Source organism: Opisthorchis viverrini, assembly GCF_000715545.1.
Source record: "Opisthorchis viverrini unplaced genomic scaffold opera_v5_161, whole genome shotgun sequence".
NCBI lineage: Eukaryota > Metazoa > Platyhelminthes > Trematoda > Opisthorchiida > Opisthorchiidae > Opisthorchis > Opisthorchis viverrini.
Genome location: NW_008751815.1, coordinates 412,445 through 424,361, shown reverse-complemented (window position 1 = coordinate 424,361; position 11,917 = coordinate 412,445). Strand labels below are relative to the sequence as shown.

The following is an 11,917-nucleotide window of genomic DNA, read 5'->3' as shown; positions in this document are numbered from 1 at the left end:
GTCTCCGGTTTTCCTGAAGTCATGTGACTTTTTACTTAAGCATACTGCAGAATAGTCCGATGATCTCTGATGTGCACTGAGAATGCGGGCTTACTGAGGCCTGTTTATCGGTACGCCTTTGATGTGTGACAGCGGGGGACTGTGACAAATGAGCACGGTGACACACAGAGGTTTTATGATATTCACTATCGGTTATGTCACCTCGATCTGGCCCAAATTATTATTCTAGAATCACTAGCACTTTGATTCAGCTCGTGTTGCATAGCCTGCCTACTTTCTACTGATTTGTCTCTCAGACAAACAACCGTTCTCAGTAAAAGATGACTTTCAGAGTGGTGCCACACGGAAACGCTATTTTGTTGTGTTTAAAGGAAACTCCAACTTCGCTCTTTTTAATGAACTTTCACGATCAACTACTTGATTACTACTGACGGTAACTTTGGCGCTCTGTTGTGGTGTGTGAATTTCAGTTAAGCTAGACAAAGCTTTATAAGGATGAGAAATGGGAACTGAAAAGTTACACCGGCCCAAGTGTCTAAGGTTTCACGGGGGACATTGAGAATCGCGCAAGAAGCCACTGATTTCCTGTAACTGAATGACCGAATGGTGGTTTACCTTTGTATTCAAATCCCATTTACCTCAGGGCCACCTTTATCATTCATGTGACAGTATTTGCCGTCACAATCTTCAAGTGGGATAACGCACTGTCACCAAGGCAACTGACTGCAGTGACCACAGTCAAAACATTCGTCTTGTTGTACTGTGTGACCCAGTTCCTCACCCAATTCACCATAGCAACTTACAACTTATGTAAAAGGCAGTGATTGAAAAAAAACGGTCTGGCAATGCTCAATCGCCATAGTTACCATTGTCGAAAGCCAGGTAGCCGCTGCTAGTGTCCGCGGTTTGGCAAACGTCATTGAGTTAGTTTTTTGTGGGGGTTGGATGAACCGAATGACGTTTTGGGAAAAAAACCTCTAGTTTTCCCCCTTCCCGTAAACCACATCTGTAATACATTGGACAAGCCATATGTTCCAACTACACAGAGAGGACAGCGCGGGGAAGGAGGCTCATTGGTTTCATACCCTCCATTACGCTAATTCACGCAGCTCAACTAATGAGGCGAAGCCGGGGCGCTTTTTCTGGACCAGGATGTGTCAGGCTGTGACCCGATCAGGACAAACGGTCTTGTTATTACACACACACACACACACACACACCTATTAGCCCACACAGAGATGCCGAGAGAAAACTCGTCACAACAACTCGTGAAGAGTAACTCGAACGAAATTCGATCACTTGATCGATAGCGTTTGTGTTAGTGTCTATCTCGGCCCTAACACTTGGCACAACCCATGTTACAATCACACCTCTTTTCATGATTGCAGCTTCTTTCAAACAGAATAAAAAACATTAGTCCGTCTGTAGGTGCGTACAAATTGAAGGTAACCATAGTTTTAGAATGAGGCAAGCTTCTGAGGAGCGTGGCTAGTGTCGGAGTATCCGAGGCAAATCCAGCCAGCAGTTGGAATTTTATAGTCGACAGTATTGCAATGGTTTCTTCATCTCGACAAGTCCGAACAAAACTGATGACATGAGCGAGCCTCGTGTTCCGTTGCAGAAACGCAACAGTTTCCCAAGAAACAAATCTGATGATACAAAGCCGCCAATCCCGAGGTGAGACACCCTGCTATCTAAAACGTGACGTGTAACTAGGCTTTGACTCCAATCTACTCAAGATAAGTCAAAATATTCAGCCACAGAGACCCAGAATGAACCAACAATGGTAAAACTGAACACGGGCGAGTAGAACCATAGGTTGATCATATGGTTTGGGATACACAGACTGAAGGTCGACGGATCTTTGTGTTATCTTCTGAGACAAGGACCTTCCTTCTACTCTGCATAGGAAGCACATGAAACGTTCATCCTGCCCGTGTGGTTCATTCTAGTCACCAGCGATGAAATCCGAGGCCGTCTGTCTCTGCATGCTGCTGGCTGCGTCCCAGGAGCGGAAAGTTAACCGATGATACTCGACAGAGACAGCTGAGAGGGCCGGAATTCCGACTTAGTATTGTGGAACAAAATCCAAACCATCTGCAAGGTCCAGAAGCACAGTCATTTGTGGATCCATATTCTCTGGTATCAGGGGGAAACGACATTGTCTGTGACACAAAAGGTTGGAGTGAATACCAAACGGATTCAGGTGAGCCGCCCTTAGAATCCAAAGTGCCATCCAATGAGTGTATTCGTCGAACTTTCTCACGATTTCGTTGCATTGTATATCCCATCTTTTCACAATAACTCTGTGAATTTAGGCTCAGAGGCATAAATGCCACCTGCAGACATCAAACGTATTGACCAGGTTAGACTGCATTTGGGACTCCTGACGTTTGACATATGAAATCAGGCAGAAGAAAGTCAGAGGCTATGAACCATTGCTTTGGCAGTGAAGTATCAAAGCCATTACCGGCAAACTCAGTTGCGCTGGTCGTTGCCGTCTTCCTGGATGAGGACTCCGAGACCAACCAACATCAATGGTTAGAGATATTGTCAGATACGGCACAGTCGCACCCTCAGTGGCGTCCATGCATCCAAGCTATTGCCTCAAATGCATAACTCCTTTCCCAATCCACCTACAGTGCTGTATTTACGCACTAATTTATCAGCTACCACCTCCATTGCGCAGCTACCTACCCCACCTCATCATCGGTGAAAGAAACTGTGGCAGCTACAACCACTGTACGACAAGTACACGGTTATTACAGCTGACAATGGTGATGATGAACTGTTCTTATTGGTTCATAAATGAGCAAGGGTGTGTCCACCTATTCGAACTACTTCATCGTAGCACCAGACAGACCGGCTTTCTGAAGCTTCAACTGAACTTTAAAGACATTCTTATAAAATCAAAAGAATGAAATTTGCCGCTTGTTTTACAACAACGCATTCTGACTCAACACTTGAAGTTATTTCAGTCGGGAGTTTTTGAAAACGTGCATAAGTGGACAGACATGGCTCCTTCAAAGTTGATAAAAATAGAAACGATGGTCCATCATCCTTCCGGCGTCGAATATAAACGTATTCTTGTGAAACTTGCAGAGAAGGCCACATGCCAGAACATCGCGTTTTTCCTCACAGCTGAGGATATCTGCAGAGAATTATCTGCCCTCTGTAGGTGATAACACTCCCATGGGAGTTCGAAGTATTTTTTTTCGGAAACCAGGTCTTCAAGAGATTCTATCCAAAGAAAGGTTACTCCAAAAATAAGCTTAGCAACCTGCGCCAAATACGTTACCATCCTCGAGAAATACACTCATTTTCAAATCAGTTTGGTTTTCACGGGAGACTCAATTGAATCTCTCGTTTATGATGTCCTGCAGCCGACTGTGCTGCACACAGACTGCCTCATGATTCAGTCGCGACGATATTCGAGATATCGCAGTAGATCAAGTAGATCATAAGGTTGACGGAAACTCGGGGACTGCGCCTATCTGATGAGCGCCAAGAAAGGCGAAACCGGTCGTGGGCTGTCGGAGAGTTTTCAGCAACCTTGTGAGTAGTTTTCTTTATGAAAAGGTTACCATCCTGATTGAGAATGCCATCGAGCATGGCTGATGGGAATCCGTTCCATGGTATCTTGACAAGACTGTGTGTATTGTAGAGAATAATCGTTCACAGTGAAAACCAAAGATCACTGAACAGCACTGTCCTTCCGAAAATAAAGTCAAATAATCGATGGGAAAGTGTAAACTAACATGTTCATGCCTGAATATGGTATTTACTGGAGGTAAGCCACTACCCTTTAGGTGCTTCATTTGAACCCAAAACACATGTGAATGTATACGTCAAAGTTCAAGCGACTTCGGTTCAGTTAGAACATAAGGTTTACTGAAACTCGGGGACTGCGTTTGCCTGCTGAGCCCGAAGAAGAGCGAAACCGGTCGTCGACTGTTGAAGATTTTTCAACAACAACGGTTTGGTGTGGTGAATTCAGTTAATTGAGGACAACTTTCACAAAAACTAATCCCGACCTTTCGGACGGTCAGTCATGTCACAAACTCCAATAAGCTGTTCGTCCAAATGAGGGCACACTCAAGCAACGATTTGATTGTTTAAAACCCGAAGCAGAGTGAAAATTAGTTCAGCGAGTTAGATGCGTGATCTTATTACCTGGAGAGGATAATGTTGACAGTTTTACAATTGTTTGCTACCTATATGACTGAAAGTCCGAAACCGGTGTTCGCCTCATATTCCCTTTTCTATCTTGCGGAAATTTCTCAGTTATTCATTCAGTCGCTCCACGGAGATTAGATGTTGGTTGCTTAGAATAGCTAGCAAGTTGTGTTCAACCCAATCCCCATTTGGTGGATCAGAACAAGTCAACAAACTTGCCGTGTTCTGGTTGTTTGCTCTTTTAGTTCGCCGACATTCCAACCTTCCACCGGATTCAGTGACCTGATGATTCTGAACGCGGTCGAACGCCAAACCGATAAACAACTTTGCCTACACGGACCTTGTCTACTGTTACCAATGATTCGCTAGCATGCGGTCCCCCATGAACTTTTTGAATTAGTTGTTTGAAAAGCCGCTCATTGGTCTCGTCGTAATACATTTGAAGGATCGCAGTTGCCATGCTTAAAGAATGCAACACCACTGAGACAGAGTGAGAGGAAATTGTACTAGATGGCAATATATCTGTACGTTCCTACACACAAAACCCTCACAGAGTAGCCCATAAATTACCTGACTATTTTGTCCGAAACAAGACTGAACGAGACTAGTTACTACGGTAATATCACGTAACAGGCTTTGTTTGTTTGAGTATACACTGCTTGGTCGAACTCTCAGTTATTCATTCGCACTGGGATGTGGCTGGTTGCCCACCAAAAGTGCTGGAAAAATCTTATTCAGTTCAAACACTGTAGTAAAAGGAAGTTTTCATTTGGTCTTGTTTCCTGTCCTGAACTTTTCTTGGAAGCACTTGCCAGGTGATTTAAACAGCCGTTAACTTCAAACAGAAACAGCTAGATCTGGATGGACAGTAAAATATCCAAGCGTTGAATAGATACAATACACTACTTATTAGGTCGATGAAAAAATTCGACATCCCAGAACCATTTCTGAACTTCTTGTGGCTAACCAGGTAGATGCGGTTTCGTCAACTTTATGTTCTACTTGAAACTCAATTCAAAGTTCGACTTATACCCTCATCTGAGTACTATTTTTATGTTGGCAGAAGTCTCACCTGAAACCCAGGTGAGTCCCTCGCTCATGATAGTCTATACTGATTGAGGTTTCCAAGCTCCATATTCCAAGTTTGTACTTTTTAACATAACACTAGATTCTACCGTCCAGTTTCGCGTGCACCAACACGTATTCTATTGTTTAATTTATTTCTTCCGGGAAATCAAGTCCCGGAGTACAGTTCAGAGATACCAAAAACACGTTGCCCCGGCCAGTCAAAAATACTATTTTTCTCACATGACGCGCCTTATTGTGGGGGACGCTTTCATTACTCCGGACTAAAGATATGAGGTACATTCAGCGTGGGCGAGTTGGCCCAAGTGGTTAGGGCGCGAATTTACTGACCGGAAGGTCCGAATCCGACCTCTGCATCTCGACTTCCCCTGTCTAGGCTTGGGCAATCTGACAGTATCCCAGCCCTCGTGCTTCCTTCGGGTGACACGGCAGTTGGGCACCGAAAGGGTGCTACAGCTGAACGACATTCAGTGCTCCGGTTTGTCCTGGTCAGTGTTGCTCTCTTTTATCTGAGCGATGGTGATACAGGCGCCTGCTAGATGGAAAAATCAGATATCTATCGAATACGTCTCAAAGTAATGTGGACATGCTGAAATCAAACTGGGTCATGATCTACGGGGAGGATGCACCGCGTTGTAAAACGCCTCACAGACTTCAGGGAAGTGATCTCAGTCATCCCCTTCAAGAAGACAAACATCAGTGGTTGTGTAATCCTTCTAAATGTGCACGTGATTCGATTAAGTGCCTATGCTGTGACGTAAGTTTTCCGGAGCTCAGCTTCATGCTAAACGGCCAATTCAGTAGCTTACGGCAGATGGGGTTGGGTAAACTAACTGTTTTATACATACTGGATACTGTTTTTGCATACAAGAAATGCCTCTTAATGAGTGGCTGAATGTGCCTTTCCCAATCATCGCTTAAAGTACATGCACACAATTGTTTACTCACCTTCCATTCTTGAGACGAGCATCGAAAGTAGGCAAAATTATCCTCAATCCAAGAGTATATGTCTGTCAAGGCCACTTTCTGTTTTTTCAAGCTTTGCATACTCATATAAATTAGGCTGTGAAATGAATAGGGTGGAAAGGAATCTGGGTCCTCCCGGAACTTCTCTCTGGTGATGGGGTCGAGGGAGTCCAGGGTATGGAATAATCCTGAGGTGGAAGTATCTACCGTATCATTGGTACTGGTCGATAGAATGTTCTTCCCTTCGTTACGACACAGGAGTGTTGGGTACAACCGACTGTGTGCTATCCCGTCTTTTGTTAGCAAATCACATGCGACGGGAACGTTGAGAAGGTTGTGTATCACAGGAAGGTGTTGCGCGACAGTGGACGCTTCATTTGTGTCCATTTCAAATCGAGGTACAGTAATGGAATTTTTGCTGCCATTTGTCACGACCGCGGAATTGGTCTCCGGAGTGCAGTGTAGCACTGGACTCGATTTAGGGCAAGCCCTTGGCTGAGAAATTGGACTCGAAAGTCCAGGGGATGAGTGTATATAATATGAGCTTTCCACGGGACATGACGAATTCATACTCTGCCAGATCACAGGGCGTGGTGGTGACATGAGTATATCACATGGTAGGGATGTCACACCTGTTGTACCGGTGGATGAGTAATTGTTCCACAAAGATTGGGCATCCGTCCTCAGAACAACTGGCATGTGCATTTGATTGCGCTTCGAAGGAATGGAGTAGAAAGTACACGTGGCTCGATCAGCTGCGTTAGCGGGTGAACGGTGATGACTGCCATGCCGGAACGATCCATGTTTCGTAGGCTGTGAAAGCATCGAAGGACGGTGGCACACACTTCCAGTAGAGAAAAAATTGATGTATTGGGGCTTTGTACGGTGATTACTGTGCATTGTAGGGGAGGATGTGTTCAACTGGTTCCGCGATAGCCTAGAATGTGTGGTCGAATTCCCACACAGGCTGAATGTGTTAATCGAAGGCTGTGAGTGTGTCATACTCGTTGGGGGAGGTGACAAAGGTGTGTCCGGAGCAGTGAGTTTGGTCAGGTTGATATTCTGCAAAATCATGGGAAAGTGTTCATTTGGTCAGAACTGAACCAATCGAAAAAAACGTTCCACATTCATTGTTGAAGTAATATTCCGGTTTTCAATAAGAAAGACATAATTACTTGGGGTTTACTAACAGTTCCTGATGCCCAGACATTCTCGCTCTTAACAATACAATTTGGAAACACCAGCAAGTTGTTAAGCCCAATATAGGCGGATTTATTTGCCACATTTACAAAAAAATGAAGTAGGAAAGTTCTGGAATTGTGCTGTTGAAAATACTAAAACGAATATGGTCAACGTGAAATTCGGGAAAGTACAATCCACGCTATTTTTGCTGTGGTGATCCCTGTCAAAAATTAGATCACCTCTTGAGTAGCCTGGAGGTGTCTGACATTCTGATAATCATAGTAATAAGGATAAGAGTCTAGCTGTGGCGCCGTTTTAGTGCGTAGCTACCGTGCAATTCAAAGGACTCATCGGGGAACAGGCACTCCTAACTTGCTCAAACCCAGAGAGGAACAATCGAATAGTCAAGCTTGGACCGGACCGCCCCACCCGTAACTTGCTTGAGGATGTTGCTTAAGACCGCTGGTTCCAGTCTCCAGTTGTTCCATCCACTGTAACCACAATAAAGTCAGTGCACTGAGCCTTGTAGGCACGGTGGTTATGGTCATCTATGGCAATGCACATGTGATCGTGCGTCAACAAGTCCGACAGTGGCAAGTTGCCCACTATTTCGTCTGGCCTTATTCCTCATGCAAGGAGGGTCACTCCTGAGAGGTAGCATATGACACGCTAGCCAAATCCCAGAGGCATATACGGTATAACGCAGATTGAGGACTGCCAAACCGCATGATGGGAGACCCTTGGAAGTGATCTAGCAATCATTGCTTCAGAGACAATCGGCAGCTTGTTTCCAAAGTTCTGCACAAGGTTCGCCATTTCCTTATTTGGTCAGTTAGTGAACGACCTCAGGTTAGACTTCAAAGCATCAAAAGTTTGTTTAGGTCGTACACCAATTTGGAACAGAAAAGTTGGGTAATACATCTTAATATAGTACAACATAGTACAACGGAAAGCAACCATCATGTTGCAAGAAATTCGCAACCTGAATTGGTTGGCTTTTTCTGGATTCGAATCGGACAAAATTCCCAAATCTTGTCACGTCTGTGGAAAATACGTAGTGAAATGTACTGACAACCTTTGTTTGTAAAGGAACCCAAGGTTACTGGAAAAAACCAGTGCCAAAACCCACCACCCTTGTTCAACCTTCTGGTCATCTTTAAACAAAAAATGCATCACTTCTGAATTACACAACACCCCGGTTTGAAAAACTTTCGGTTTTTCCCTTTGCTTCATTCGAGTAGTAGCTGAGAACCATCCGCCTTTGAAATCGACAAGTCGATAAGTGACAGTTTCTGCTGCTTTTTTATGAAAGAGAATAAAGGATCTTGTGTTCTAATAGTCTGTCTGAAGGTGGCGTTATCGGGATATTCAACTACCTAATTAGGTAGCGCTTGGATAAATGAAAACCAGTTCTCGTTCGTAAAGACCTGATGGGATAAAGACCGCCTTCAGAGTTCATCACATTTTCACAAATTACGCCATTTTGTTGGTAAAACTTGCGTCAATGACTATCGAGCAACAAGTTTTTGAAAGACAGTTTCACAATCATGCTGTCTAATCAGTGTTCTCTCCAGACCTATTCAGTTTGACCTCGCCAATTGCAAGTGAACTGGAACCCAGCATGATAAATTACTACGAATGACCTATTCGAATGGTATACACCCGACATAATAAGAACGTCCGGACCACCTCATATAATTAAGAATCCAGGTGACTCTAGTGTGCAGTTGAGGACACCACAAAAAAGGGAAACTACTTTAGGATTGTTGCAACGATATGCAATCAAATGAACTGCCGTAGTCCATTTTGGAATACGGGTCGTTCAAAAGTACAGTAATGGGACAAGAAACCAGAAGAGATCTGGAGACAAATTCGAAGTAAATTTTAGTGCCGAGTCTTAGTACGGATCATTTGGTATTAAAGGCTTGTACACTTTCATAAAGGAAACTGGTCACTGTGTGGCTGAAAACTCTTCGACACCCGACGACCGGTTTCGCCCTTCTTGGGGATCATCAGGTAGGCGCAGTCCCCGAAATTCCGTCAACCTTATGTTCTACTTGAACCCACTACACTTTATCTAGACTTTATCTGTGAAATGCCCCCATAACTCAAAAGATCAGCCAAAAAGGATTTCGAAAACAAATGTTAGGAAAAAGGTTGCAAATGGAGTAAGTCCAAAGCAAGTCATCTTAAGGAAGTATGGTTTTTTACTCCTGGTTAAAATCTGCAAAGGTATTTTGTTGACTGGCCGAATTCACTGCATGTGGACCCACCCCACCTAACCGGTCGAAGTAGGCAAGCATATACTGGGTATTTTCACTACTGGAATGAGAGATTGTATGCAGTTATGCTTTCGGAAACGCGGAGATTGTCGGTCAAATGAACGGGGGCTTAGCTGCAAAGATTACTAAACGAATAGGCACTTTCTCTCAGGAGACAAGCTAACTAAGGAGTGGAAATCACAAAAAATACAAACCTAAAAATTAAGCAAAATAACCCATTGAAAGCCCCAAACATGGATGATTTTCTTGAGGAATGAGTCGAACCCAAATCGGTTCGACTTAAATAAGCAAAAATATAGGGGATAAAGAGTAGATATATGATCAGATTCAACTCACTTGCAACCAATTAAGATTCGTTAACGAATCATCCTGATCCTGACAGGGCGTGCACGTTTTGTCCGGGTATCGTGTGAGCCAGTTTTGTCGTAACTTTTTCGCCAAAAAGTCACTGGTCTGTTCTACCATATCCGCTAAAAACACCAAACATAAATAGGTAAGTCCACCGCACAGGCGGTTATTCTTGCTCACGCGGAACAGCTGAATGGGGCGGATCGATTCAAATTCGAGAAAAAATCAATCGACGAGATCGAAACCTATCACGATCAACCCAGGGAAGTAAAAGCTTTCTCCCCAAATACGGGTGTACAAAGAGGGTACTTTTAGTGATTAATATTCCGTTATAGGCAGCATGAATGATGCTTTGAAACATAAACACATTACATGACGGTGAATGCTTGTAACCTGGCTGTCGAGCCGCTCCTTCTCAGTCACTAAGATGTCCGCAACAGGTAGGAATACAGGATTATGCTCGTTATCCCATAAGGACTTTAGGAAACTTAGGTGGGAGGCCTTTTCACATGGGATCGGTGGACACTTCAAACATGATGTGGTTTCAGCGAGTGGAATGTTACGGAAACTTACGGTATTCTGTTGCCGACTGTAGATATCGCTTAACACATCTGAAATAAGACGAAGAATCTTCTTTGAGTGCCAGACGTTTGACACATTATACACCAGGTGTATGGAGAAGGTGTGCTAGGGATTGTCGACACAGCGATTAGTGCTATTGAGTAGCTTCGACGCGTTCGCAGATTGATTTCGTCATTTAAAGAAACCAGTACGCCAAGTTGAATTTCTAGTCACAGAATCGCAACAAACCGTTGGAATTACCGTGGGACAAGTGCACAAAACGGTTGGCGTAGTATATCTAGCCTACTTCGGCGATTTTTGGGCGTATTAGCGATCGATTCCCTGTTAGTCGTTTATCCATGATGTGTTCTGGGTAAACGGACACCATTTGATAGCGGCTTGGAAGTTTGGATTACTCGATAAAACACCAGGTGATAGGATAGCAGAAGATGCAGTGTAAAATGCATCGGCATACTTCAACTAGTACTGTGAGGTGTTCAGGTGTTCACAGTTCAAGAAACGCAAGGCACTCCGACCATTAGCGTCTGCACCCCATCATCATTATCATTACCGGCTGGAAGAACCATGCATTTGTCGTACACTGCTTGTATCTGGTGTTGGTAGCTGCGCATTTGAGACAGGAGCTGATAAATTGGTGCATAAATGCAGGACTGCTGAGTGAGCTGAGGATTGCGAAGGACGTTATGCAGTGAAGGCAATAGCTTGGATGCACGAGTGTTAAAAGGGCGCAACTGGGACATGCGTGACAATGTCTCTAATCATTGATGTGGCCCGTCTCGGGGTCTCCATCCAGGAAGACGGCAGTGACCAGCGCAGCTGAGTTTGCCGGTAATGGCTATCATACTTCGCTGCCAAGTCATTGTTTGACTGCATCTGGCTCTCTTCAACCCTTCGATTGGTTGTGCGCAAAGATCCCTTCGAGGAATTCGGTCGACTGGCATACGCAGCACGGGGCCAAGCCAGAGCAACTTGTGCAGTGTGATCAGTTCATCTATCGAGGGTGAGTTACTTCTTCCGAATACCATTCGACTTACTTCAGCACCGCTAATCCGGTGTTCCCACCAGATTCGAGCAATGTTCCGAAGACATCGATGGTCAAACACTGAAAGTCTTTTGACCTCCTCGGCGCGCAGCGGCCAGGTTTCTGATCCATATAGTAATATGGAGCGCACCGCAGCATTGCAAACTCGACCATTGACAGAGAAGTTGATGTCGCGCCTACGCCACAGGTGACGTAGGTTCACGAAAGCTGCTCTGGCCTTCCCAATTCGGATGGAACTATCATCTTTTGCGAG

General features: G+C 44.5%; 1 protein-coding gene across 1 annotated transcript in view; it reads right to left on the bottom strand.

The window, feature by feature from the left end:
- T265_07109 (hypothetical protein) overlaps positions 1-11,917 on the bottom strand; it is a gene marked incomplete at both ends in the record, with an annotated part of 20,880 nt that overhangs the window by 3,374 nt on the left and 5,589 nt on the right. The window contains 2 exons of the mRNA XM_009172552.1: positions 6,211-7,290; positions 10,029-10,162. Of these exons, the coding sequence (XP_009170816.1) occupies positions 6,211-7,290; positions 10,029-10,162 (1,214 nt within the window). The remainder of the gene's footprint in view (positions 1-6,210; positions 7,291-10,028; positions 10,163-11,917) is intronic.